The 26,493-nt window shown below is 39.4% G+C and overlaps 1 protein-coding gene across 11 annotated transcripts in view; it reads right to left on the bottom strand.

Moving 5' to 3' along the window:
• Nucleotides 1-26,493, bottom strand: part of Erc1 (ELKS/RAB6-interacting/CAST family member 1) — a 537,557-nt gene that overhangs the window by 335,352 nt on the left and 175,712 nt on the right. For all 11 annotated transcript variants that reach the window (XM_008839745.3, XM_029566790.1, XM_008839744.3 and 8 more), the window contains one exon: nt 12,469-12,636. In XM_008839745.3, the coding sequence (XP_008837967.1) occupies nt 12,469-12,636 (168 nt within the window). The remainder of the gene's footprint in view (nt 1-12,468; nt 12,637-26,493) is intronic.

The raw sequence follows: 26,493 nt of genomic DNA, 5'->3' as shown, positions 1-26,493 counted from the left end.
TTTTCAAATAAACTCACTGTGGCCTTTCATTTCTACATGCACATTTCTATGCATTCATTTACTCAAAGAAAAACTGATTTCTCCCATCAAAGTACTAACCAGGCCTGACCTGCTTAGATTCTAAAATCAAACAAGCTCAGACATGTATGTTCAGGGTAGTATGGTGGTAGACAATTATTGATTTCCCTATAGCATGCCAGGTACTAATGATTCAAGAAAAATGAAGAAATCCACTTTTATTGTATGATATGAGATGAGAAGAGAGGACCACATTGCAAAGCTGAAGCTAAGCTATAGATGGACTTATTGGCCTCCTAAGGAGATTTTATTCTAGAGAGCTAGGAGTAATTAGAGGTTTTCAAGCCCAGAAATGGCCTGTCCACTTCAGTTACATAAATCTCATGGTTGTGGCAAAGAACTTTAAAGAGACTCCCATACACTATATTCAGGTAACCACATAAATTCATGTCAAGAAAGAAACTACAAAAGAACCTGAGATCCAACAAGGCCTTCTCTAGAGTGAATAGGAACCCCATAGGTACAGCAAGAACCAAACAAAGAGGTTTGTCAAGTTGAGAAGAAGAAACCAGGCTTCAATTTTCATTCTTCAACAAAGAAATAATCATACAGATGAATCCCTGAAATGCCTGAAATGGGTTCCAGTCTTTTTGGAGCCAATAAGAGTTCTAATCACATTTTAACAACACAGTTCCTTGCAAATGAAGTCATCGGTCTTCCTTTGATTTTATTAGAAAGAATCTCATGCAGACCAAAACTGAGATAAACTCACACCCCTAAAGAGAAGCAATGACACCAGTAACTACTACTTTGAACCAACTTTTAGAACCAGAACTGAGACAATGATTCATCAGACTACACCTTGACCAGGATTGCTTAATTATATATGCCTCTTGCCCCACTTTTTCAGTACCTTAAGGATGAACTCGGTCACTGGATCCTGGTTTGTTTCCCTTCCCAACTCTCTAAACCTCTTTGCTTTTGGCTATTATTCATCTCATTAACCGGAGTTGGGTGGCTGAAACCCTCTTGCTGGGGCTGCCACAGCTGGGACTTCAGCCCTGAAACTGATTATACCATAGTTTATGCCAAACATATGGTGGCTGCTTATGTGCACAAACAAGATGTAGAATGATTCTGTCTCAGCAATTGTTCTCAAAATGGAGTGAAATGAAGTTTTGTAAAATGGCGTCACTCAGTTCAAGAACAGCCTCAAAACCACTGTTTTTAGAGTAAAGCATGATCTAATTGCCACAATCTCTAACTAAGCCTAATTCATAAATTATGAAAAAATCCATATATATGGGACTAGGTACTACCTGCAGTTTGAAGACTCACAGTAGTTCTTGGAAGCACATCCTTACAGATAAGACAAAACTACTATCTGGAAAGATTTTCTGTTAATTTTAATAACAAGTATTTTCTTTCTTTAACTTGCAACCAGCAACCAACATGCTCCATACAGTTGTCAAACTTGCTATGTAGCCAAGGATGACACTGAACTTCTGATCATTCTGTTTATATCTCCCTAGTCCAGGGATTACAGGTGATGCCAGGTTTTAAATAGTGCTAGGGATCAAACCCTGAGCTTCACACATGCTAGGCAAGTAGTCTCCCAACTGAGCTACATCCTCAGCCCCCAAAACTTCATTTAAAACTAAAAGCTAACAAATCTGGACTGGAGAAGTGGCCCTAGGGCTAAGAATTCTTCCTGCTCTTGCAGAGGACCTGAGTTCCACTCCCAGCACCCATATGGGGTGGCTTACAACCAACTTAACTCTATCTCCAAGGGATCAAAAGCCTTCTCTGGCCTCCATCTGCATCTGTGGAGTCAAATACATAGAGAGAGATACACATATACAAATAATTTTTAAAATAAAATGAAAGTTCAGCAACTGCTGCAGAAGATGGTACCTTTTATAACCCCATGGATGTGTCTGTTTTTTTACATTTATTTATTCATTGGGGGATGCAGGCACAGCACTGGATGCCTGTGGCAGTTAGAAAACAACTTGCAGGAATTGGTTCTTTCTTTGGATTCTGGGGACTGAACTGAGGTCCTCAGGCACGTACCCTCACCCACTGAGCCCTCATGGGCTTTTTAAAGGTGTAATCAATATAGACGGAAATTACTAAGTACCTATTTAAACATGTACCAAACTTCTGCAAGAATAAAATTTTGGGAGGATCAAATGAACTGGAGTTTATTCTAAAGAGACTATTTAACACTGGTGAATTTAAAAAGCAGTATTTTAAAATTAGCTACTTTGAGAAACAAAACATTCCATAAAACGACCTCTCTAATCATAGCAATTTGAAGTTGGAAATAAAATATTTACTATATTATTCAAAGGCTGTCTTCTCACTGCCTAATTTGTATTTTATAAAGAGAAAAACTGAAACTACTAAAGCTAAATGCAATGCCACATGCTGACTTCACTACCTGCAGACCAATTCCACACTGGCACAGACTTATCGACATCTTTTGCTTTGGGTTAAAGGCATTGCTCAGTTGTCAGGAACTATCATGTTTCAATATGAACGATTTATTTCTATTCAAGTGGAAGGGAGTGCTCTGCCTCGGAGGCTCTAATGACTGAGTAGGAGAGACTTCCTCTAGGACACAGTTCTACCAAAAAAGAAATTGCAAAACACTTCTTCTGATTGTCTGGGTCACTTGAGCACCACTTAAAGAAACAAGCTTTTAAGCAACATTAAATTTACTGTATTAAGACAATCGGCCAGAAAGGCCTTTTTTTTATTAATATTTCTCAATATTAATGGTAGAAGTACAGTCTGGGTGAACTGGTCATAAGTTGGCACAGACAGATAGTGAATTTTTCTTTGTTAAAGTGTAAGAAACCTAACTTCTGTCTCCCTACAGTCTCAGAAGATATAATAAGACACAACTGTAATATACCAAAAAGCACAGGTTTTATCCAGTCTATTTACTTTGGCCTCTAAATTTTATTTACTCAATAATGGTTCTAGTTATTAGAAAGTACAAGAACAACAAAAACAATACACTCTAAATACAGCTATTAAACTCAATTTGCAGCAGGTATGGTGATGCAAATTTGCAATCCCAGCACAGGGAAGGCAAAGGCAAGAGACTGTCATGATTTCAAGAACAGTCAAGGCTGCATAAACTTAATCTGGGTTTCCATACCTGTATATGGTACTGTGTTTATTCCCCATACACACACATCTATGACAAAGTTTAATTTATAAGTTAGATATAATAAGAGATTAATAACAAAAATTAAGCAGAACATTACCATATACTGTAATAAAATCTACAGAATCACTATTCTTGTGCTTTGGGGTCATTAGAAGTAAAATAAGAGTTACTCAGAACAGGGCCAGGCGTGGTGGTGCACGCCTTTAATCCCAGCACTTGGGAGGCAGAGGCAGGCGGATCTCTGTGAGTTCAAGGCCAGCCTGGTCTACATAGTGAGTTCCAGGACAGCTGGGGCTACAGGGAGACCCTATCTCAAAAAGACCCCCCCCCCCAAAAAAATAACACATGCTCCTTTCCTTTCTTTCTTGGTCTAGGGAAAATAAAAAGAGCTACTCAGAACCATAAGTGATCTGAGAGACACTGTATCTGACAATGGCTGGGGAGCTCCTAAGTAACTAGCATGCTCTACACAAAATGGAATGGGACAGTGTAAAATTTATCACACTCTGAAGAATGGTTCACAATTTTAAATTTGTTAGTTCTATCCTTCTGGAATTTTTCATTGAGCATTTTTAGACCACAGTTGGGTGCAGGTAACTAAAACTACCAAAAGTGAAACTGTGGGAAGAGGGGCTACTATATACAGGAAATGTCAGCATATCCCTCAAGAAAATCTAATCAGAATCTACAGCTCAAAATAGATTTTAATTGCAGGGAAGGAAAGCTTCCTGACAGACTTGCACATGGTACAGAACTCTGTATTACTAGACCTCTTATATTAAATGAACTGGATAAAATGAAGCAAAAAAGTTAGCAAGACCAAAATCACTGCCAGTCAAGGTCTTCTGGGAAACAATTATGGAAATAGTTCAAATTCTTTTTTTTACATCCTATAAGTATATATTAAAAATTTGCACAGCATGTTGAACGAATTAAAGAAGATATGTTAAGGGGCTAGAGAGATGGCTCAGCGGTTAAGAACACTGGTTGTGAATTGGCCCCACCCAGCACCACCAGCGGCTACAAAAAGAAAAAAAAAAGAAAAAGATCACAGGTTGTTCTTGCAGAAGAATCCCAGCACCCACATGGCAGCTAACAACTGTCCGTAACTGCAGTTCCAAGGGATCCAACAGATTCTTCTGTCCTCCGCGGACATTGCACAACACGGGTGTGTTAGGGAAAGAGGAATTTACTGTTTGTTTGAATATACTGCTTGCCTGAATTTACTGCTTGAATTTACTTGTTTGAATTTACTGCTTGTAACCAATTAACTCAACTGGAGACACAGGCATCCGGAGATAGGGGCAAGCCCAAAGTGCTACAGCCCCCGGAGCCTGACCTGTTCTGTGTCATGTCATGTCTGCTTACACAAGATAACAAGAAAGAGTCGTACCAGGCACATACCAACCATCTCTCCCTGATTGAGACACCTGAAGGGATTTGTAACATTTTTCTTATTTTAAAGTTATTGGTTTGTGAAATGCTTGCTTTGAAACTATTGGCTGTATAAATGCGGGCTTTTGTGTAACGGTTGTGGAAGCCTATATAATCTTTACCTAAAATTGTCTCAGGGTCGATTGCTCTAACCAGACCTGCGTGTCCTGAAAGGACGATCGGCCCCAGCTAGCTGGTTTAGTAAAACTCTGCTTGATTTTTGCATCTCCATACTCGTGCATTTGTTCTCCAGAAGAGACTCACCGAGTCACGGACCCTAACAGGGTGCACTTACCTACATGCAGGCATAACACTCATATTCATAAAATAAAAATAATAAAGAAGACATGTTAAATCAATCTACACTGGGAATCTTTCTGAGGCAGAGCAATGGTGAGACTGCATTTAGGACCTCAGTTCATATTATCTGTGTGAACCACTGCTTTAAGTTTTCTAATTATAATAACTACACAGACAAAATTATCTCAGACCTAATAAGACCCTAGTATTATTTTTATTTTATGTATAAATAAAAATGTAATGCCTAAATGTAAGTAGGTGCACCCATGTCATGCAATGCTGGCAGAAGTCAGAAGAGGGCATCAGATCCTCTACAACTGGGGTTACGAAAGCTATTAGCCATTATGGGGTATGGGAATTGAACCTGGGTCCTCTGCAAGAGGAGCCAGTGCTCTTAACTGCTGAGCTGCTGAGCCATTTCTCCAGCCCTGACCCTAGTATGATTTTAAATAATTAAATCAAAACACTATGCTTAGTTTCCAAAAGAAAAACTTCACTGCATTATTTGTAACAATAACAAAGATGGGGAAAAAAAAATATAGCAATAGGAGGCTGGATAACTTAAACATAGTCTACCTGTGGATATGCAAACATTATAGCTCATATACTCAAGAACTAAGATGTGGAAATTGACTTAATTATTTACTATTCCATAAAATAGAAAGGTTACCAAAAAACGGGTCTAATATTCTCCCAATTTAAAGGAAAAGCTTAAGGGGCTGGAGAGATGTTCAGTGGTTAAGATTGCTTCCTGCTCTTGTAAAGGACCAAGTTTGGCTCCCAGCACCCATGTTGGGCAGCTTACAACCACATGCAACTCCAGCTCCAGGGGTATCCTACACTTTCTTGAATTCCAGATGGATACTGAATAGCTGTACTGATAATGACAAAAGCAAAAGTTCTCTGAATGCTAAGACATCTTAAGAAAAATTATCATATGCACTTAGCAACATAGAAACCGTCTCAGGGCTGGCAAGATGGCTCAAAGGATAGAGGCACTTGCAGAAAGGCCTGACAATCTGATTTGATGCCCAAATCTCAAAAAAACACCAACCTCCTTTTGAGGAGAATCCTGGGAAGCAGGGGCCCAATACTAATCCCATTGTGCATGGTGCCTGGCCATTTGCTTTTGCCCACTTCAATCTCTGAGCACAGGCTTATACTAGTGCACACAAAGCTGAACACTACACAAGGAGCTGAGAGACTACGAATGAGCAGTACAGCCAGGCAGAGCCACGACAGCCCAGTCAAGAGACTAAAATCCTGGTTGTTACTACAGTCATCACTATGTCCAAGTACCAATTATTTCTCAGTACTCCTGACCAAAGAACTCAAATACCAAAGAACAGGATGACAGTGGAGAGCACCGTCATATTCCTGCTCATGGGATAGGATATGACTCAAACAGCAATGTACATAGATCTCCGCAGGGAAACCTAAAGCCTCCTGAAAAGCGTGACTGTACTAGCTTACTCCAGACAAGTTTCTCATATTTTTGACTGAAAATGCTCAGAGTTAATTGAAAGAAAACTAAATTATATTTGTTTCCTAAATAGTCTAACAGGACAATAAAGATGGTTATATTCACTGACGTCAAACTCATTATGTGAGAATTAGGTGTTATTTTCCCATAGGCTAGGTAATTTCAGAGTTTATATTATTCACAAAGTTGTAACTGAAATTTTTAGAGTATATATTACAAAATGTTGTCAAGATGACTCAGTGCACAAAGGTGATTGTTACCAAGCCTCATGACCTGAGTTCAATACCTGAAATCCACAGGTATTTTTGGAAGGAGAGAACTAACTCCCACAAGTTGTCCTCCAACCTCTACTTGGGTGCCATGGCAAGCATGCACCCACACACCTATACACACTAAACAATAAACACATGCAAAAAACTATACTACATATTATAAAGTGTCTGAAGAACAGAAATGAAATTGTCAGGTAGGACACAAAGGAAAGGAATACTCCAGAAGACTTCTATTCACTTCTCCTTCAGCTTACAACGTCCCACATTACCTTATCTGGAAAGACTCAACACTTAGACTTCCTGAGACTCAATTCACATAGGCCAAATCTTAAAAAGAAATTTTTTTCCTCCATTGTACAACATACATATTATAATTTATTTCATCCTCATAGTCTTAGGGTTCTTGAGAGCAGACGCCAACTCTAATTGTCTTGGTGCTTGGCACAGTGCCTACAATTCAGAGGAATAGCCTATACTAAAGGTATGAACAAGGAGGACAGAACAATCTAAAAAGATTAGGAAGACCAGAAATTCTGTTAGAATAGTTTTGACTCCGTGACTATAAAAGAACTTAGTGGCACTATAAGAAGGAAAAGCAAAAGACTACTCTACGCCATACAAATACGCATACTTCTGGAAAGCTAGGAAACACGTGTAGCTGGTAGTGCTCGGGGCAGAGGGAGTTAGTGTATGGTTTACTATTCTAGTATCATTTTTTAAAAGTTTTTTAAATTTTATTTTATGTATACGAGTATATTGCCTGCATATGTACATAAGCGCACATGTGTCATGAAATGTCCACAAAGATGAGAAGAGGGCATTGGAGCCCCTGGAACTGGAGTTAGGGATGGCTGTTGACTGCCACGTGGGTGCTGGGAATCAAAGCCAGGTCCTTTTCAAGAGCAGCTAGTGCTCTTAACCGCTGAACCATTTTTCCACCCCCTCTGGGATCATTTTAAGAAGGAATTTTACAGGCTGATCTCTGCAACTAACAGAGATTTTAGAAACAGAGGTATAAGGGTTTGAATAAAAGACAAAAGCAGGACAGATAGGAACATGAATTCACTAAAATGTTAGCCTTATAAACACACTGGGCTAGCAAACAAAAAAATGTTCTACAGAAAACAAAATGAGCTTTCTACTTTCAAACAAGTAGAATGCAAAATATTCTACTTTCAAACAAAAACAACAAAAAACCTACAGAAAACAAAAAGGTTTTAGAATTGTTTCTCATAAATATACCACATTTGATCAGCGGCTATTTACAAAACACTACCAAAGTCTTTTTTGAGGTCTCTTCAATATTTTTCACTCAAACTATCATGTATGCTTATGAACAGAGAAGGCATGAATTGAAGATAGCTTAAACAATCAAATCAAAAGTCTAAAGATTTTCAAAGATCTTAAATTCATAGTAGTTTAACAAAATAAAATTTAATGAACCTATCTCAAAAAAAAATCCCCTATAATTTCAAGTTCTGTAGCATACAATATGCTTGTGTAGGCAGAGAAACTTATATAAGTCTGCCCAAAGAACTATTAAGAATTATTATCTTTATGGAATTGAACTAAGAGGTTCAAGGCTGGGAAACAGAGCTTTAATTTCACTTCGTATATTTTGGCATTTAACTGTTATTTGTTTTTTAAATCACAAGTTCAAAGTCATTCTTGGATAAATATGAGTTTGAGTTCAACATGGGCTACATGGCACTGTCTCAAAAAGCAAAAAATAAAATAAAGTGAATAGATGGTAAATATAATAGGAAAACAATTCACAATGACAAAGCATATCAGAAATTAAAAACTATTTATGAAGTCTATTACTTATAAGTATCAAAAGGTAGAAAGAAAAAATAATCAGTCTACTTTTATGGTTGCTAAAGGGCCTGTGTGATTAAAAAAAAAAATCCATTGACATATCATTGATTTTTTTTAACTGATTTTTTTTTTTTTTTTGGTGAAAATTATCTTAACATGATCTATCTATCAATTCTAACCCCAAATCAAGCATTAAACTTCACTGGGAGAAAGCTAAAAGCACTCTCATCTATATTAGGTACAAGCATTAAGATGTCCATTACTACAAGTTAGCATGGGTTACAATGCACTGATATCCAAAAAAAGGAAATAGAAAGCAACGAAGTACATATGAACACTAAAGATATTAAAATCATTGCTGACATGGTGGCACACAATTTTAATCCCAAAACTAGGGAGGCAGAGGCAGGTGGATCATTGTGAGAATTAAGGCCATCTTGGAATGGTCTACATAGTGAGTTCCAGGCTACCTGGGGCTAAATAGTGAGACCCTGTCTCAGAAACAAACCAACAAAAAAGATGATATAACCATGTCTTTGAAAAGACCAAAGGAATCAACTAAGATGTCGTTTCAAATCTTACAACAATTCAGTATGGTGACTCAAGAACAAAACTAATAGAGGGCGGACAAGATGGCTCAGCAAAGAAAGGTGCTTGCCATACCAGCCTGACAATCCCAGTTTGAACCCCTGGAACCCACATAAAGGTGGAAGGAGAGAGCTAACTCCACAAAGTTGTCCTTTGACCTCTATGGATACTATGGCATGTTCCTATCCCCATCATACATATTAGGGTTCCAAACAGCAGCAGCTTCCCCCACTCCCCAACAGGGACCTACAGACTTTGGAGCCCGAAAAAGGGAACTGAGCTGATAAGCACCTTGACCTTTGAAGTCAAGGGAAACAAACTCTGCTGAGAAGCAGCCTGCCTTTCCTCTGATCTCCAAAGATAAGATAAGCAGATTCTACCTGTTAACCAGAGATTTTAGAAGTTGTTTATCACAACAGCTTTTCTCTTATCTTAAGAGGGAAAAAATAAACACTTCCAGACCCTAATCCTACCTGCTTTTCCTGCTTCCCCCCCCCCGATTTTTCCCCCCAACATTCCCCCTTTCTACACCCTAAAGCCCCCATATATAAAGTCCCAGCTCACATCCCGTGGGCTGACATCTTTCCCTTCCCTTCCCTGACATCTTTCCCTTCCCCGAGGGAAACGTGTCCCATGCGAAATAAAGCTGTATCCCGCTGAGAATTCTATCTGTGCCTCGCTGCCTCATCCATCCGCACCCGCTCTCTCTCTCCAACATTTTTATCTATCAATACACACACCTCAATAGTAAGTAAAATAATTTTTAAAAGAGAAATGCAAGACAGATATGTATAAACACACATACATATATGCTAGTATTTAGAAAATATGATGAAAAAGTCACCATTTACATAAGAAAACCTAGTGATAAAGTTAATAAATCTATACAAAGTTTGAGATCTATACATGAAGGAAATATTAAAACTTTCCTTGGGAATACTCAAGATCACAGGACAAATACTATAATCTTGCCAAATTATATAATAATCCTAAATTATTATATTCTTTGAATTTTAAGCAATCACAGTGAAATTACAAGAGAAAAAATTATGGGTGGGTGATGATACAAAAACTTTAAATTTCACACAAGGAAACAGGTAACCAAAAATAACCAAGACATTATTGAAGAAAAAATAAGTACCATGCAAGGAATTACTTACTAATGTATATAAGAAATACCAAAACTTAAAACAGAGGTACTGAATACAAAAACAGAACAAGACAAGACATTCTAAAACACAACTCTTAAAGTATGTCACAAAATCCATATTTGCTTTATAATTTTTAAAACTGATTACACAGGCATTCATGCATACACATGTACAGTAAACAACCAATTGTTGAGAAAAAAAAGTGTTCATTTTTAACTGGAAAAAATAACTGCCACAAATCAATAAAAAAGTAATTAAGCCCATGAACAGACAATTTACATAAATGGAAATACAAAGGATCTTTAATATAAAACTGTGTTAAATCTTGCTTGCAACAAAAGAACTACAACTATACTAACACACTCTTCTCATTATCGAATGGCAGAAAGGCAAAATGGTTAATAAAACACTATGGAAAAACTTACCAGGGAAACAAAAGTTTTATACATTAGTGGTGGGGGAAAACAGTTGGTACCACATCTCTAAAGACTACTTAGGAAATTCATCAAAATTATAAAAGCTATCATTTTACCCAGCAATTCTACTTCAAGGAGCTGACCCCAGATATATGCTTTATGAAAGTTTAAGCCAAATATATACAATGTTATTGCTGCATTATTTAATGTAAAAGAAAATTTGGGTTTTAAAAAATTTTTTTTTGAATTTTTGTGTATTTCATACATAAAATCATCTTTATACCCCCTTCCCTTTGGCACCCTCCCATTGTCACCCCCGCTCCCATTGGCATTCGTATATTCTGTTATTTGTGTTAAGGCCTATCATGTAAAGTTAATGATCCCAGATGTCCTTCAGTGCAGTTCATCCAGTGGGATCTAGTCAGCCTATCTACAGTGCCTCCCTTTAAGGAGATCAGCTCTTCCTCACCCAGCAGTAATCAACTGCCAATAATTCTTCACCTAAGATTGAGGCAAACTACACGTCACCCAGTAGAAGCTTTACTAAATAAACAATAAAACATCTATAGAGCAGCAACACTGCTGACCCTTGGAAGGAATTTCAAAACATAAGGAATGAAAGCAACAGCAGTGAGGAATGGCAAGATTTGTGTCAAAACACACATGCACACTTACATACAGACAAGCATTTTTGCTTGTATTTACATTATGCATGTATCAGGAAGAATACAAGAAAAATGTAAATAGATTAGTAATATATACTTGCTTCTATACATACAAGCTGAGGCATAGAGAAGTGACCAGTGTGGGTGGAAAGATAAATATCACTAAAATTTTAAAACAATAAATCAGCATCCACTAACAAAATTTAGAGTGATCAAAATTTTATAATTACAAAAAGCAAATGAAATGTAAATATAAACTGAAAACACAGAACATGATCTACTGTACATAAAAAGTTGGATCTTAATGAAGTCCAGCAAAGAAAGTTATTCCTTGACAACTAGGAAAATGTCAAATAATGCCAATCTATCATTTGAGCAGAAATGCATCATAAATAACATGTCTTATAACTGTTACCACCCTCAAAAGCACCCTTTAGAAAAGCTAAAAATGGGAAAATTATTAGTAGGTTTTAGTCCAAATTAGCCTGTTTCCAATAATTATGGTCAAGGAGGCAAGCAAGCCCTCCTTCCTCTGCCGCATTACTATGTCACCAACAGTGGTGCAACAGAGCATGTTTTCTTAACGCCCTTGCAGGACCACGTGTGCATTATATGCTGATTAGAGTAGCGTGCTAATTGTCACCTAATTAATCAAAGATGGTCCATGTGCTAGGCTAATTTGTTGCTGTTCCAGTTAAAGAGAATAGAGGTTTATCTGGCCAAACGCCATGGCAGTTTATAAGACATTTTTCAGAAACAACATGAGAAATATTGCTGAAAGGGCCTCAGACTGTTGAGCTCAACTTTTTTTTTGTCTTTTTGAGACAGGGTCTCCCTGTAGGTCCAGCTGCCTGGAACTCACTCTGTAGACCAGGCTGGCCTTGAATTCACAGAGGATCCACCTGTCTCTGCCTCCCAAGTGCTGGGATTAAAGGTGTATGCTACCACGCCCGGCGAGCTCAACATTTTAAATGCACAGCAGTTTTAACAATCTACCTACTGCAACAATAGTTCCAATTACTCCTTGCAAAAATCTAAACAGAAGACCAGGAAAGGAGCTGCCACTGTAATCAGGCCTAACAGTGGTAGGGACAAGGAAGCACATAGAGGAGGCCCACTGTGCACAGACACCTGCACCTCACCTTCTTCTGAAGAACATTAACCTTCCGTTCCTTCACGTCCAGCATGTCCTTGAGGTCATGTATCTCTCCAGCTTGTGTCCCCTTTTCCTCAGCCATGTCTTGAATTTGTTTTGTTTTTTTGTTCAGCATGGTTTCCTTCTCTTCCAAACGCAATCGGAGAGCATCCACCTATGAATAAGATTTACAACATGATGAATAGAATGGAAAGGAGAGAAGAGAAGAAAGTGAAAAGGAAAGAAAATAATTTAAGTAAGGCTGCCCATATTTTAAAGATTATAAAACTAGGATTTAGTAGAGTTAAATAACTTTTACAAATAGTACAATAAGTAGAAAATAAAATCACTGGAACTTAAAGACTGCAAAGGAAACAAACTTTTACCATATACCAAAGGATACCAAATAAAAATAACAGAGGTAGTAGCACAGAGGATTCTATAGACTTTCTCTGAATACTATGTCAGTTAGAAAGACTGTTGGGAAAAGTAATGTTCAAATGTCTTTGTTGTTATTGTTTGTTTGGTTGGTTTAGTTTTATTAAGCCAGGATCTCCCATTAGCCCCAGGGGGTCTGGAACTTTTTACTATGTAGACCAAGCTGGCCTAAATCTCACAGATCTGCCCACCTCCGTCTTACAAGTACTGGGATTAAATGCATGCACCACACCCAGCTTGAATTGATTTGGAGATGACAAATAGGACCTTACTAGTTATGAAACAGAAGGGGAGGGCTTTAGAGAAATATAAGAGAATATTTTAAAACATCTACATAGGACACAGCATGTTTTAATAAATCTTTTCAAAGAAAAAAAAAAAAAAAAAAAAAAAAAAAAAAAAGGCAAGAGGAGTTTAAAATGATAGTGTATTAGAAAGTCCCCAAATGCCAAACAAGGGGTTTGAATTTTATCCTGTATGTAAATGAAAGTCAGTGAAGACTTTTAAGCAAAAGATAGTCATAGTCATATTTGTCTCAGAGAAATTATATTAGTCACTGGGGACACAAAGACAAGTATAGCAGAACTTACAACCTAATGGAGAAAAGAGGAGCATCAGAAAGCGCACACGTATTTTATAGAGAATGCTGCAACTGAAGCAGAGTATTTTCTAAACATGCAGAACGGGCTGGAAAGATTGCTCAATAGGTTGTGCTCGTCACCAAGCCTGACAATCTGAGCTCAGGCCCCAGAACACACATTAGAAGGAGAGAACCAACTCTTGCAAGTTGTCCTCTAACCTACATACATAAGCCCACACAAATATACTGAATAAAGTTAAAAATTAAAAATTAAATCTTAAAAAAAAATTTTTAAATTTTATTTTATGTGTATGTATATACTGCCTGCATGAAGTAAGTAAACCCGTGTCGTGCAGTGCCATGGAGGTCAGAAGAGGGTGTTGAATCCCCTGGAACTGGAGTTATGGATGGTTGTTAGCTGCCATGTGAATGCTGGGAACCGAACCCAGGTCCTCTGCAAGAGCAGTCAGTGCTCTTAACTGCTGAGCCATCGCTCTAGCCTCTCAGCAAAAAAACTAATTTTTAAAGTGTGAAATAACTCAATTTACAGATCTACAACTGGATGCCAGAAAAGCCTGGACAACATAGGAAGGATAAGCAGAGAGAGCTGGGAGGAAGATCATGGAGAACACTTTGAGTGGAGGTATCATAAATCATGTGGAATAGACATTAACTTCTCAAGAAACTAACACAGAACTGCTTCAAACAAGACTAGATGGGAAATTATAGGAGGGGAGGCTACCAAGGTCCTCATCAGTTTAGGAGCTTGAATAGTATTGCCTATAAAAGAGGAAAATTGAAAGACAAGAACCAAAGATAAGCTTTCACCTTTATGATGACGAAGACTGAAGAGTTTGACTTTGGGGAGAAAGCAAGAATCTTATGCCTTGTTCTAAATTTCTGGCATGCACTGTATCTTATAAGCCTCCCAGACTATAACTGGCACACATGGAAATGACCTTAAAATACACCCAACGTGCTTTAAGTCCTGAACACTTGACTTCTTTAGTTTCTTAAAAATGCCAGAATAGCCAGGCATGGTGGCACACGCCTTTAATCCCAGCACTTTCGAGGCAGAGGCAGGTGGATCTCTATGAGTTCAAGGCCAGCCTGGTCTACATAGTGAGTTCCAGGACAGCTGGGGCTACAGGGAGACCCTGTCTCAAAAAGACCGAAAAAAAAAATTTACCAGAATAAAATACCACACACTGGGTAGCTTAAAAGAAACTACTTTTCACCTCTGGAGGCTAAAATTCTGAAGAGTCCAGGTATCAGCAAGACTAAACTCTCACTGAGGGCTACAGCTCTTTCTTTTCTCTCCCTATGGCCTGATGGCCCCAAGCAATCCTCAGCTTAGATCCATTCTCAACAGAGTTTGTCTAAATATGGTCATAATCTGAGGCTTTGGGTCGCTATGAATTTATGGAGATATTAAATTACTAAACTACTAAATTTACTATACCTACTGCTACAAAATACTCCAAAATGCTGAAGTATAACAAACTTCTTTTTAAATTAGATGAGCATGCATATGCGCACATATAGAGACACAACACCAAATTCTCTAAATGCTGAATAAGATGAGATCAGAGGTCCACCATAGCCTGTTCACTCACATTGGAAGTTATGCCATTCCTTTGTTTATTCCTTTACTTATTTCTGTGACCTATTGGACAGGGTTTTGGAGAAGTCTGAGGAGACAAAAAAAAAAAAAGTATCTCACGGCAGAAAAAAAAAGAAATAAAATAAGGCTAGACCACAAAACAAACTCCCAAGCTCAGACTGCTCTGTTCTGGGAGATCCTCGGGCATCTCAGGGCTTAGAACAGTTCCTGGAAAAAGCTGACCACAGGGCTTCTCAATACTCCTCAGTTACTAATCACCTAAGGAGCTTTTATAAGTTAGACCTGTCAATATTTACTAAACTCAGAATAGAAACAAAACAGTTTTAGGGTTGAGGGGTGGCTCAGTTGGTAGAGTGTGTGCCTAGCATGGAGGAAGCCCTAGGTTCAATCCACAGCACCACATTGAGCAGTCTAATTTCCTCCAGGGTGAAACATTCCATCCCAGAGAAAAGCAGCCTTAAGACTCAGGAAATCTAAAAGGAGGCTCATGGGATTCAGGAAGTAAACAAACTTCAAATGTTTGGGAAAGCTAAAGCTTAACAAGATGCACAGTCCCTTCCCCACAGTTAGAGAAGCAGTAAACAACTGAGGGAGGACAGTCTGACCAGGGGAACTGCACAGAAGAGCCTCTGAGCAGACAGGCTGCCTGAAGAAGGGCTTCAGCCTACAAGGCTGCCGCCAAGCCCTACAGAAACCTTGGAGTTGCAGCTTTTGAGTTGGCATAGGCTTTTCCAGCTTCTCTGCTACCTTTGAGTCATTCCTGCTCCTGTAAGTACCCCACACCCACACTCCAGATAAGAAACCCCAATAAACTCACTGAGTCACCAACTCGATCTTTGGTAGAATCATTACTTTGGTCTGTCATCAGTTCCCTCTCTAGGATGAATGGAAGTTTTGTTACATATGTGGTGCATCTCCCCAGGAAAAGTGTCACAATACACACATAGGCCAGAAATGCTGGCACACTCCTGTGATCCCAGTACTCCAGAGATGGAGGCAAGAAGATATTTATTAGCTTAAAATAGCAAGTTCAGCTAGGTATGGTGTCACACACCTGTAGTCCCAGGGAGGCAGAAGCAAACGGATCTCTGTGAGTTCAAGGCCAGCCTGGTCAACATAGTAAGTTCCAGAACAGCTGGGGCTACAGGGAAACCCTGCTTCAAAAAGACCAAAAAAAAAAAGCAAGTCCATTATATAAGCAAAATAACTATGAAAAAAAAACCCTCTTCAGTTTTCCTAAAGAAATATATAAATGAGTAACATTACTTATTTAAAATTTTCAAATCTTTTTAACAACTATAACGGGCAGGAAGGATTAATTTAAGACTAAATGCACTTTTTATACTATCTAACAAAGCTTAAAAGAAATATTTGAAAGAACTAAACCCTTTCCAGGTAATTTATCCACATCACAAAATAAAATTCAATAGGATAATGTTGAAGGCTAATATATAAACACCATTTACTAACATATACGATTTAAAGAAAAGACAAACCACAGATAAGGAAAATATTTAGAAATCATAATTTTATTTTATACCATGTCTATCCATAATATATACACAGCCCTCAAAACTCAAGAACACAAAAATTTTTAATATGAGAAGATATAAATGGGTATTTTCCTATAGAACATAAAGGGATGGTGTTATCAGTTACTGTCTCTTAGCTGTGACAAAATATCTACTAAAGGCAAATGAAGAAGGAAGGATTCATTTTGGCTTACATTTTAAGAATGGATAGTCCTCTGGGTGGCAGCAACATGAGACATTTGGTTACTCTGTGTCTATGTTCAGAAAGCAGAGGGCAGAGAGGGATAAGAAGCAGGGCATAACTATAAAACCTCAAGGCCTGCCTCCAGTGACCCACTTCAAAAAGTGATTCACATTCTAAAGTTAACACAATCTTCCAAAACAGTGATAACCACCTAGGAACCAAGTATTCAAACAAAGGAGCCTGTGGGTGATACTTCATGTTCAAACCATAACATCTAACAATCAAGCACATTTTGAAAACAGCCCATGAGCCATCAGTACATAGTATTAAAATGGGTAAAATCTAAAAGGTTTACCAGAGTAGTAACTGACAAGAATATAGAAAAACAAGCTTTTATACACTGATAGTGAAAATGCAAACTGAAACTATTATATAAATAGGATATATTTATTTCCATCTTATAAGTTTTCACAATCTGAGAACAAAACGTCTCTATTCCATCAACATTTCTTTCTCAAATTCCAATGTAAGTGCTAAAAAAATAGCAAATAATATTAATAATAACAAAATAATCTGAGGCACATTGAAAATAATCAAAATAATCGGAACAGCTACTTTAAAAGGTAGTTTGGAAGCTCCTTAGAAAGTTGAACATGCATATATGCATAACAAATGATGTACAAATCCACTCCAAGAGTGAATAACAGTATATACACAAAAACTTGTACATAAGGGTTCACAGTAGCTTTTTTTGTGATAGCAAAAAACTGAGAACTACTCAGATTTCTACTAGATAGCTATTTAAATCCATAGAAAAATCTTAACTGCTTAATTTACTTGTCTATCAAGTTCATCTAAGGTTTAATTTCAGGAAAAATGAAAGGCTTTCCATCTACAGGTCAAGGATCATAACACAGCAGGAAAACATCCTTTATCACTTCTCAATGCTAACCATTCCAGTGGTACCAATACCTGAAAGGACAGTACCTATGAGGCTCCCCATATGCTGCTTCTTTGTCCAGAGTACCTAGATGCCTAAGCTGTACTGTTACATGAGATCTCCAACTCAATCAAGTGCCTGGAAACATGCAAATGTAGACCAGTGATAAATACCTGCATGCCATTTTGAGGGAATGTCAAGTATTAGACCCACAGGAACTGGTGAGTGAAAAGGGAAAAGAATGAGAGCTTTTATTGTAAACATAAACCTCCTGTATAAGAGGGGCTGAAAATATGGGCTTTGATATAAAAAAACTAATATCATAAATAGTAGGCACAGAAATGTCAAAGTCCATGCCCTACTTACTAAATGAACTTTTCGTTACTAAAGTATTCAACTAAAACTGTGTGTGTGTGTGTGTGTGTGTGTGTGTGTGTGTTTCTTCATGCAATGCAGAATTTAAATGTGCCGGTCAGGTGATTTAAGATAAAAATAGCCACAGAAACCACTTTGCTGCGCTGTATTAATTGCTCTGAATTCTACACTGATCTTTTTGGTTTGGAATGAACTATACAGTATAATTTTACATGAGGTTCATGTTTTGCTAAACATATAAAACCTTGAGGGAAAACCCCCTCAAAGGACATACAGTCATCACCCTAGCACCACTCCTAGCAGAGGATAAGGCCTTGTTTATCCAAATCAACTGAGCAGGAGGAACAGCTGGCTAGTTTGCCTGGCATCAAAGTCTGTGGCAAATATGTCATGCCAACTTCAGGAAAATGCAAGGCTTTTCTGGGCATGGTGGTGCACGCCTTTAATCCCAGCACTCGGGAGGCAGAGGCAAGCAGATCTCTGTGAGTTCAAGGTCTACATAGTGAGTTCCAGGACAGCTGGGGCTACAGGGAGATCCTGAAAAAAAAAAACAAAAAAAAAAAACAAGGCTGTTCTCTACCTATGGAAATGGACAGAAAAACATCTACCCTGCTGTTTCAGCCTCTTCTGATTACAAAACTATTAATTGCCTTATCTTTATTTTAAAAAGCAAATTCTCACTAGTACTGTCAATTGCATAAAAAATTGCTTTTTACATTCACCCCTCCCTTGGCTTTGGGAATGTGAGAGTCTTCCTCACTAGCTCTGAATGAACTTTTTTAATGTTCTTTGCTTCTCTGTCATTTCGCCTCTTCACACCTCCCTGCAAACAATTTCCTCTAGAGAAACAACTCAATCCAAAGGTTCTAACCACTGTCTGCATCACAGTTTCTAAGTCTTTATTCTTAGTCTCAACCAGTTATAAAACTCCTGCAATTCCAACAGTACTCCCTATTAAGCCAGAGTTTCCATTAATAATTTGAGACTTATTTTCTCTTTGTTTAGGTTCTATCAGAGGACATTTAAAGATGATCTAACATGGTCAAATAATATATGCTAAATCTGACTGTATCTTTTAAGTGATTTCTTGCATTTTTCCTGTATTCTGCAGAATTTCACACACACACACACACACACACACACACACACCAAAAAAAACCCCAAAAATGATTAAAATAACATCATCTTTGCTGACAAGATAGCTCAGAAGCTGACATGGTGAAGCATGCCTTTAATCCTAGCACTTGAGAGACAGAGGCACGTGGAATTCTATGAGTTCCAGATCAGCCTACTGTAAATAACAAGTTCCTCCAGACAGCCAGAGCTACACAGTGAGACCCTGTCTCAAAAGAATAGAAAGGAAGGGAAGGAGAAAGGGAGGGAGGGAGGGAAGGAGGGAAGGAAGGAAGGAAGGAAGGAAGGAAGGAAGGAAGGAAGGAAGCTCAGAAGCCCCAACATGGTAGAAGGAAAGAACTGACTCCAACAGATTGTCCTCTGACTTCCACATGTGGACCAGGGTGCATACATGCACAAATATATAAAAAATAAATGAGTAAACAAATAAGTAGGTAAGTAATTAAATAAATGTAGGGGGCTGGAGAGATGGGTCAGCAGTGAGAAGGGCTTGCTATGGAATTGTGAGTATGGGAATCTGGATCCTAGCACCCACAAAACAAGTCAGGCATCTCACATACACTCACAGACACATACACTCACAGACAGACAGACAGACACACACACACACACACACACACACACAAAAATAGATCTTAAATAAGTAAATGTATTTTTAATTGTCTCATTTAAGCTCCAATTTCTAGGAACTATAGATGTAACTCAATGGTATAGCATGTTCAGCAATGTTCACTCCCAGGCACCACAAGAAAATATAAACAGTAACTATAACAAACTCCTAAAGTTGAGGAAATCAAGGTCCAAACTAATTAACTGATTTGCTACAGCCACATTTGTGGTGTTGAATGAGAAATGTCTCCCAAAAGCTCAGGTACGTGGACAGTGGTCTTCAGTGAGTGGTACTATATGGCAAGTTTTGTGTGTGTACTCTTGCTGGAGGAAGTATGTCACTGGGAGCGGGCTTTGAGAGTTCAGACTGTTGCCCTACTTCCAGTTTGCTCTCGTTGCTTTTTGCATGTGGATAAAGATATGATGTCTCAGCTTCCTACTCATGCCTGCCACTTACTGCCATATCTCCCTGCCATTGTGGATTCTAACACTCGGGAGCCATAAGCCAAATTACACTATAAGTCATTTTTAATCATGGTGTTTTATCACAGCAAAACAAAGTAAATAATACAACATTTTTCATCATTATCATCTACAAAGGAGTGTGGAAAAAAAAGACACTGAGCCACAAAACGGAAATCAGAAAACTATACACAAATAAACCTTTTTAAGATTATTTACTTATCATATATGTGTGCATGCATGTTGGGAGACCTCTGTTATGCAAAAGTCGAAGCCCCTTCACACCGGACAGCTCATGCAGCTCGGGGAATGTGCTGCGGGCTCCTTTTCATAGCAAGGTGCTTTCTGGCATCTTTCCTGTCTCTCCCTTTGAAGTGGCCGCCACAGATGCCTTGACATAAACATGGCCTTTGGCTCTATGCATACCATGCCTTCCTGTGTGTGATTTTTACAGGTAGACAATAGTCTAGCAGAAACCCACTTCCACATGTAAATAGAATATCTCACAAAGTATCTAAAAGCTTTTACCACTACCCCCATGGTATATAAATATGCTAGTCTTCTCTTAATAGTCGGAGATCAGGTCAAAGACCCGGAGATTGGGTCCCAGAAAGCTGGATCAGCAGAGCGCTGGACAGCAAGGAGCAGAGATACAATAAAGCAGTAAACACAGACTAAGCCGTGCCTTGAGTCCTGTGTCTTACTACCAGCGACCTGATCTCACCAGAGAGCAGCACTCTCCGTTATCGACCCACGGATACCCCAGCTTTCGCCGCCTCCGTGCTTCTTCCCTGTGGAGTTCACTGGCCAGAACTCCGCAATCCTGAGGAAGGGCACAAGGGTGTAATGGAGGCGGGATCCCGACTAGATAATACTCTAGTAGCAGAAGAAGCTCTCCGCTCCAGAGAAGTGTGTAGCTATCAGCTACAGCCAGCATCAGAGAAGTCTTTACACCTGCCGTCTCCAGAGAGGCGCAGCCGGCCAGGCCCGCCAGCCGCTAGCTAGCCAGCGGGACCAGAACCACGGCGGGAGAGTGCACGCACACCTGACCCTGGGCCACATCCAGAGTGAGTGCGCCCGGGAGCCCAGGCGCGCTCCCCACATCGCCTGCAGCCAGACTCACGCCGGGATTAGCCAGGTGTGGCAGAGACCCCAGGGTGCCCGCACACACCACGCCGGGGGTCAAGCGACACGCGCCATACATGCACATGTTTGCTCATGTTCAAGGTCAGAGGACAACTTGTGAGAGTTGTTTCTATGTATCATGTGAGTTCCAGGGACCGAATTCAGGTTATCAAGTTTGGAGACAAGTGCCTTTACCCAATGAGCTACCTTACCAGCGCAGGTAAACTATTTATAAGGAACTTCAAGGAACTACATTGAGCTCTATTTAAAGCATTACACCTCACAAAAAAAGATGGAAAAGCTCAGAAAAACACCCAACAAAAGCCAAGGGTATTAGTCTATATGCTTTCGCTAGTAACACAATCAAAAGCTAGTGAATTACAAAGGAGAGAGGTTTATGGGCTGTAGAGATGACAAAGCACTTGATGCTCTTGCTGAGGACCCCAGTTCAGTTCCCAGCACCCACAGAGCAGCTAACAACCATCTTTAAACTCCAATTCCAGGTGATCCAGCACGCTTTTTGGCCTTAAAGCAACAGGCATGCAAAGGTGCACATATATACATGTAGGGAAAAAACACACACATAAAAAATTCCCTGGGTCTGGACTACCGGCAGACCGGTCTTCGACACAGCAGGCTTCTCTCTCGGGGTAAAACAATCACACCCTCCGCTCCTTGACTCCCGCAGCCTCATTCACCCTCCCATCAACGCTGCCAGTCTCTCCTCCTAGCCTGGGTCCTGTCCCAAGCCTTGTCTTGGTGCCCCAGGCACCTGGGGAACCACCACTGCTTCCTGATCCTGTGCATCCACACAAACTCAGTTCCTTCTCAGGTCCCCAGGAGCACTGCTTCTGGGCCTGACCCGGCCCTCACCTCCCTCTGCTTCACTGGGCCTCCATGACCCACAGGCCTCTCTCCAGGGTAAGTCCATCACGCCCTATGCACCTTTACTCCCCCAGCCTCACTCACCCTCCCATCTCCCCTGCTCATCTCTCCTCCTAGCCTGGGTCCTGTCCCATTCCTTCTCTTGGTGCCCCAGACACCTGGGGAACCACCACTGCTTCCTGATCCTTTGCATCCAGACCAACTCAGTTCCTTCTCGGGTCCCCAGGAGCCATATGGGCCTGGCCCCACCCTCACCTCTCACTGCTTCCCTGGGCCTGCACCACCCACCAGCCTCTTTCCTGGACACCAGGACTGACCTTTCCTCTTCCAGATCATTTGCATCCAGAACAACCCAGCTCCTCAGTGCAGTTGCCAGGAGGCGTTGGGGCTGCTTCCCGCCCCCATCTTCCTTTGCATCTCTGAGTGGGACAGACAGCAGCTGCCCTAGTCCAGCATCTTTCCTGGGCCTGGCTCCCAGGCCAGTCCAACCCCCAAATTCCTGAGGCAAAAATCGTTCCTGGAGGGAGACCTTAGCAGAAAGCCTGAGAGCATCTGATCCTCATCTGACTTGGGCCTCTGTGGAAACTCCGGAAGACAAAAGCAATCTGGCCACTCCAATATGCCAGAGATTCAAACCCGTGACCCCCCGACAAGGTGAGGATTGGGGATGAGTAAGCACGCCGCACACCACACCCATTACCCGGGGACACTCAGACGCAATGGGGAGCCTAGTCAAGCTGGGACTCATTTATTGTAAGTAATCCAAAGCAAGCCAGGCCAGCCCCTAGTAACTTCCTTTTGGACCTATGCAAGGTGGGGCTTTTAGGTCCCCACACCAATATAAAATCAAAAGAGAGAAATCGAAGCTTAGAGGAACCAGCTTTTCATGCCCGAAAAGTAAACCACAAAGACACATGAAGTTCACAAAAAGAAGCGGACCTAAACTTGAAGGCTTGAGTCTCACACAAGAATCGGAAACTTCAAAAGAAATTCACATGACAAGATATGCCCACTAAAACCAAAATAACATATCCCCACCAAATACCAATAGTCCTCTAGAGGAGTACAATGAAATCCCCCCTAGAGATAATGCAGGACATGGAAATCAAAAGAACAATTATAAACAAGATAGAAGAATTGAGTGAATTTAAAGAGCACAAAAAGAAATCAAAGAACTGAAGAAACATAGGGATAAACCGAATGAATTTAGAAATGAGTTAGAAATATTGAATGCTCAGGGTGAAATGAAGAAGGAAGGGAAACACTCAGTAAGCCAATTAGAAACAACAGGAGAAAGCCTCACCAGTAGAATGAATGAAATGGAAAACAGAGTATCAAGACTGCAAGATAAAGTGGATGAACTAGACCACTCAAGCAAAGATTATGAAAAATTTAAGAAATCCCAAGAATGGAATATGCAGGAATTGAGTGATACCATAAAAAGACCAAACTTGCGAATCATAAGCATACAGGAAGGAGAAGAATCCCAAGATACTGGCATGGACCAGATCTTCAACAGAATTGTGGAAGAAAATATCCAAAAATTAAAGAACAACATGCCCATACAAATACAAGAAGCATATAGAACACCAAACAGACAGGACCAGAAAAGAAAATCTCCACAGCACATCATAGTAAAAACACTATACTTACAACACAAACAGACAATACTGAAAGCTGCAAAAGAGAAACAAGTCACATATAAAGGAAAACCCATTAGGATTACAGCTGACTTTTCAGTGCAAACCATGAAAGCCAGAAGAGCCACAACCAAAGTATTCGTAGTTTTAAATGACCACAGATGCCAACCCAGATTACTATACCCAGCCAAAATGTCTATTATAGGTGAAGGGGAAAAAAAAAATCTTCCATGACATAAATAGGCTGAAGGAATTAATGTCCACAAAACCAGCCCTTCAGAGAGTTCTGGAAGCAATATGAAGAGCTGAAGAAAGGAATGACTTACCCAAGGGGTTGTGGAAAAAATTGAATGAAGGTATAATTGTGGAAAACTACAGCTATATCAAGAATGTAAACAGAAATAAAAATGACAGGATTCAATACTCATCTTTCACTACTAACTTTAAATATTAACGGATTTAACTCCTCAGTCAAAAGACAAAGACAAGGCGAATGGACTGAGAAACAAAACCCTTGCTGGGCGTGGTGGCTCATGCCTTTAGTCCCAGCACTTGGGAGGCAGAGGCAGGTGAATCTCTGTGAGTTCAAGGCCACCTTGGTCTACATAGTGAGTTCCAGTACACCTAGAGCGGCTACAGGGAGACCCTGCCTCAAAAAGACCGAAAAAAAAAAAAGAAAAAGAAACTAAACTCATCATTTTCTTGTCTGCAAGAAACTCATCTCACTTTCAAGGACAGACACTATCTTAAAGTGAAAGGATGGAAAAAAATATACCAAGCAAATGGTACTAAGAAAAAAGCAGGCATTGCAATTCTAATATCTGACAAAATAGACTTTAAACTCAAACTAATCAGAAGAGATAAAGAGGGTCACTTCATTCTGATCAAAGGAACAACAAACCAAGAAGATATTACAGTTATGAACATATATTCACCAAACGTTGGTGCACCCAACTTCATAAAAACAATACTACAGGACTTTAAGACCCAGATTAATACAAACTCATTAACAGAAGGGGACTTCAATACCCCACTGTCTCCATTAGTTGGTCAAAAGGGCAGAAGTTCACAGACATCTGAATTAAACAATACCATATATCAAATGGACTTAACAGACATCTACCAAGTATTCCACCCAAGCACCAAAGGACATACTTTCTTCTCAGCATCCCCATAGAACCGTCTCCAAAATCGACCATATACTGGGGCACAAAACAAACCTAAACAAATACAAAAGGACTGAAATAATTCCATGCATTTTATCAGACCACAATGTAAGCTTACAATCAACACCCCAAGAAGCCCAAATCGCCACATGAACACATGGAGATTAAATAACACACTTCTGAATGATGAATGGATCAAAAGAGAAATTAAGAAAGAAATAAAAGTATTCCTGGAACTAAATGAAAAGGACAATACGACACCAAGAAAAACACTGGGACACTCTGAAAGTGGTCCTTAGAGGGAAGTTTATGCCTCTAAGTAGTACAAAAAATTGGAAAAAACACAAATAAATTAGGTTGCAACTCAAGACACTTGAAAAGCAACAACAAACAAAACCCAAACCCAACAGACAAGAAGAAATAACAAAAATCAGGGTAGAAATTAATGAAATTGAAACACAGAAAATAATACAAAGAATCAACTAATCCAAGAGCTGGTTCTTTGAAAAGATAAATAAGAATGACAGACCGCTAGACCAGTTAACCAAAAGAAGGACAGAGCACCTGCCAATCAACAAAATCGGAGATGAAAGGGGAAACATCAAAACAGACACCAGAAAGATACAGAACATTATAAGGGAATACTTTAAAAACCTATATGATACTAAATTTGAAAACCTAAAAGAAATGGATGGCTATCTAAAGTCATGGGAACTAACAAAACTAAACCTAAAAGAGATTAACAGTTTAAACAGACCCATAACACAGAAAGAAATTGAAACAGTAATACAAAACCTCCCGACTGAAAAAAGCCCAGGACCAGATGGATTTACAGCAGAATTCTATTGCACATTTAAAGAAGATCTACATCCAATACTACTTGATTCAAAAATATAGAAATGGAAGGAGAACTTCCAAATGCCTTCTATGAAGCCAGGATCGCTCTCATACCAAAGCCTGGTAAGGATACAACCAAAAATAGAAAACCATAGACCCATATCCTTAATGAACATAGATGGAAAAATTCTCAACAAGATCCTTGTAAACCACATACAGACAAACATCAAACAGATCATCCACCATGATCAAGTCGGCTTTATCCCAGAGATGCAGGGATGTTCAATACATGTAAGTAAGTAAGTGTCATAAATCATACAAATAGGCTCAAAGACAAGAACCACATGGTCATCTCAATAGATGCCGAGAAGGCCTTTGACAAAATTCAACATACATTTATGTTCAAAGTCCTAGAGGGAATTGGACTGGAGGGAACATACCTCAACATAATTAAAGCCATATATAACAAACCCACAGCCAACATCATTTTAAATGGAGTAA

This window comes from Nannospalax galili, unplaced genomic scaffold (genome assembly GCF_000622305.1).
Source record: "Nannospalax galili isolate Female #2095 unplaced genomic scaffold, S.galili_v1.0 scaffold199, whole genome shotgun sequence".
Classification (NCBI taxonomy): Eukaryota; Metazoa; Chordata; class Mammalia; order Rodentia; family Spalacidae; genus Nannospalax; species Nannospalax galili.
This window is presented reverse-complemented; position numbering and strand designations above follow the sequence as displayed.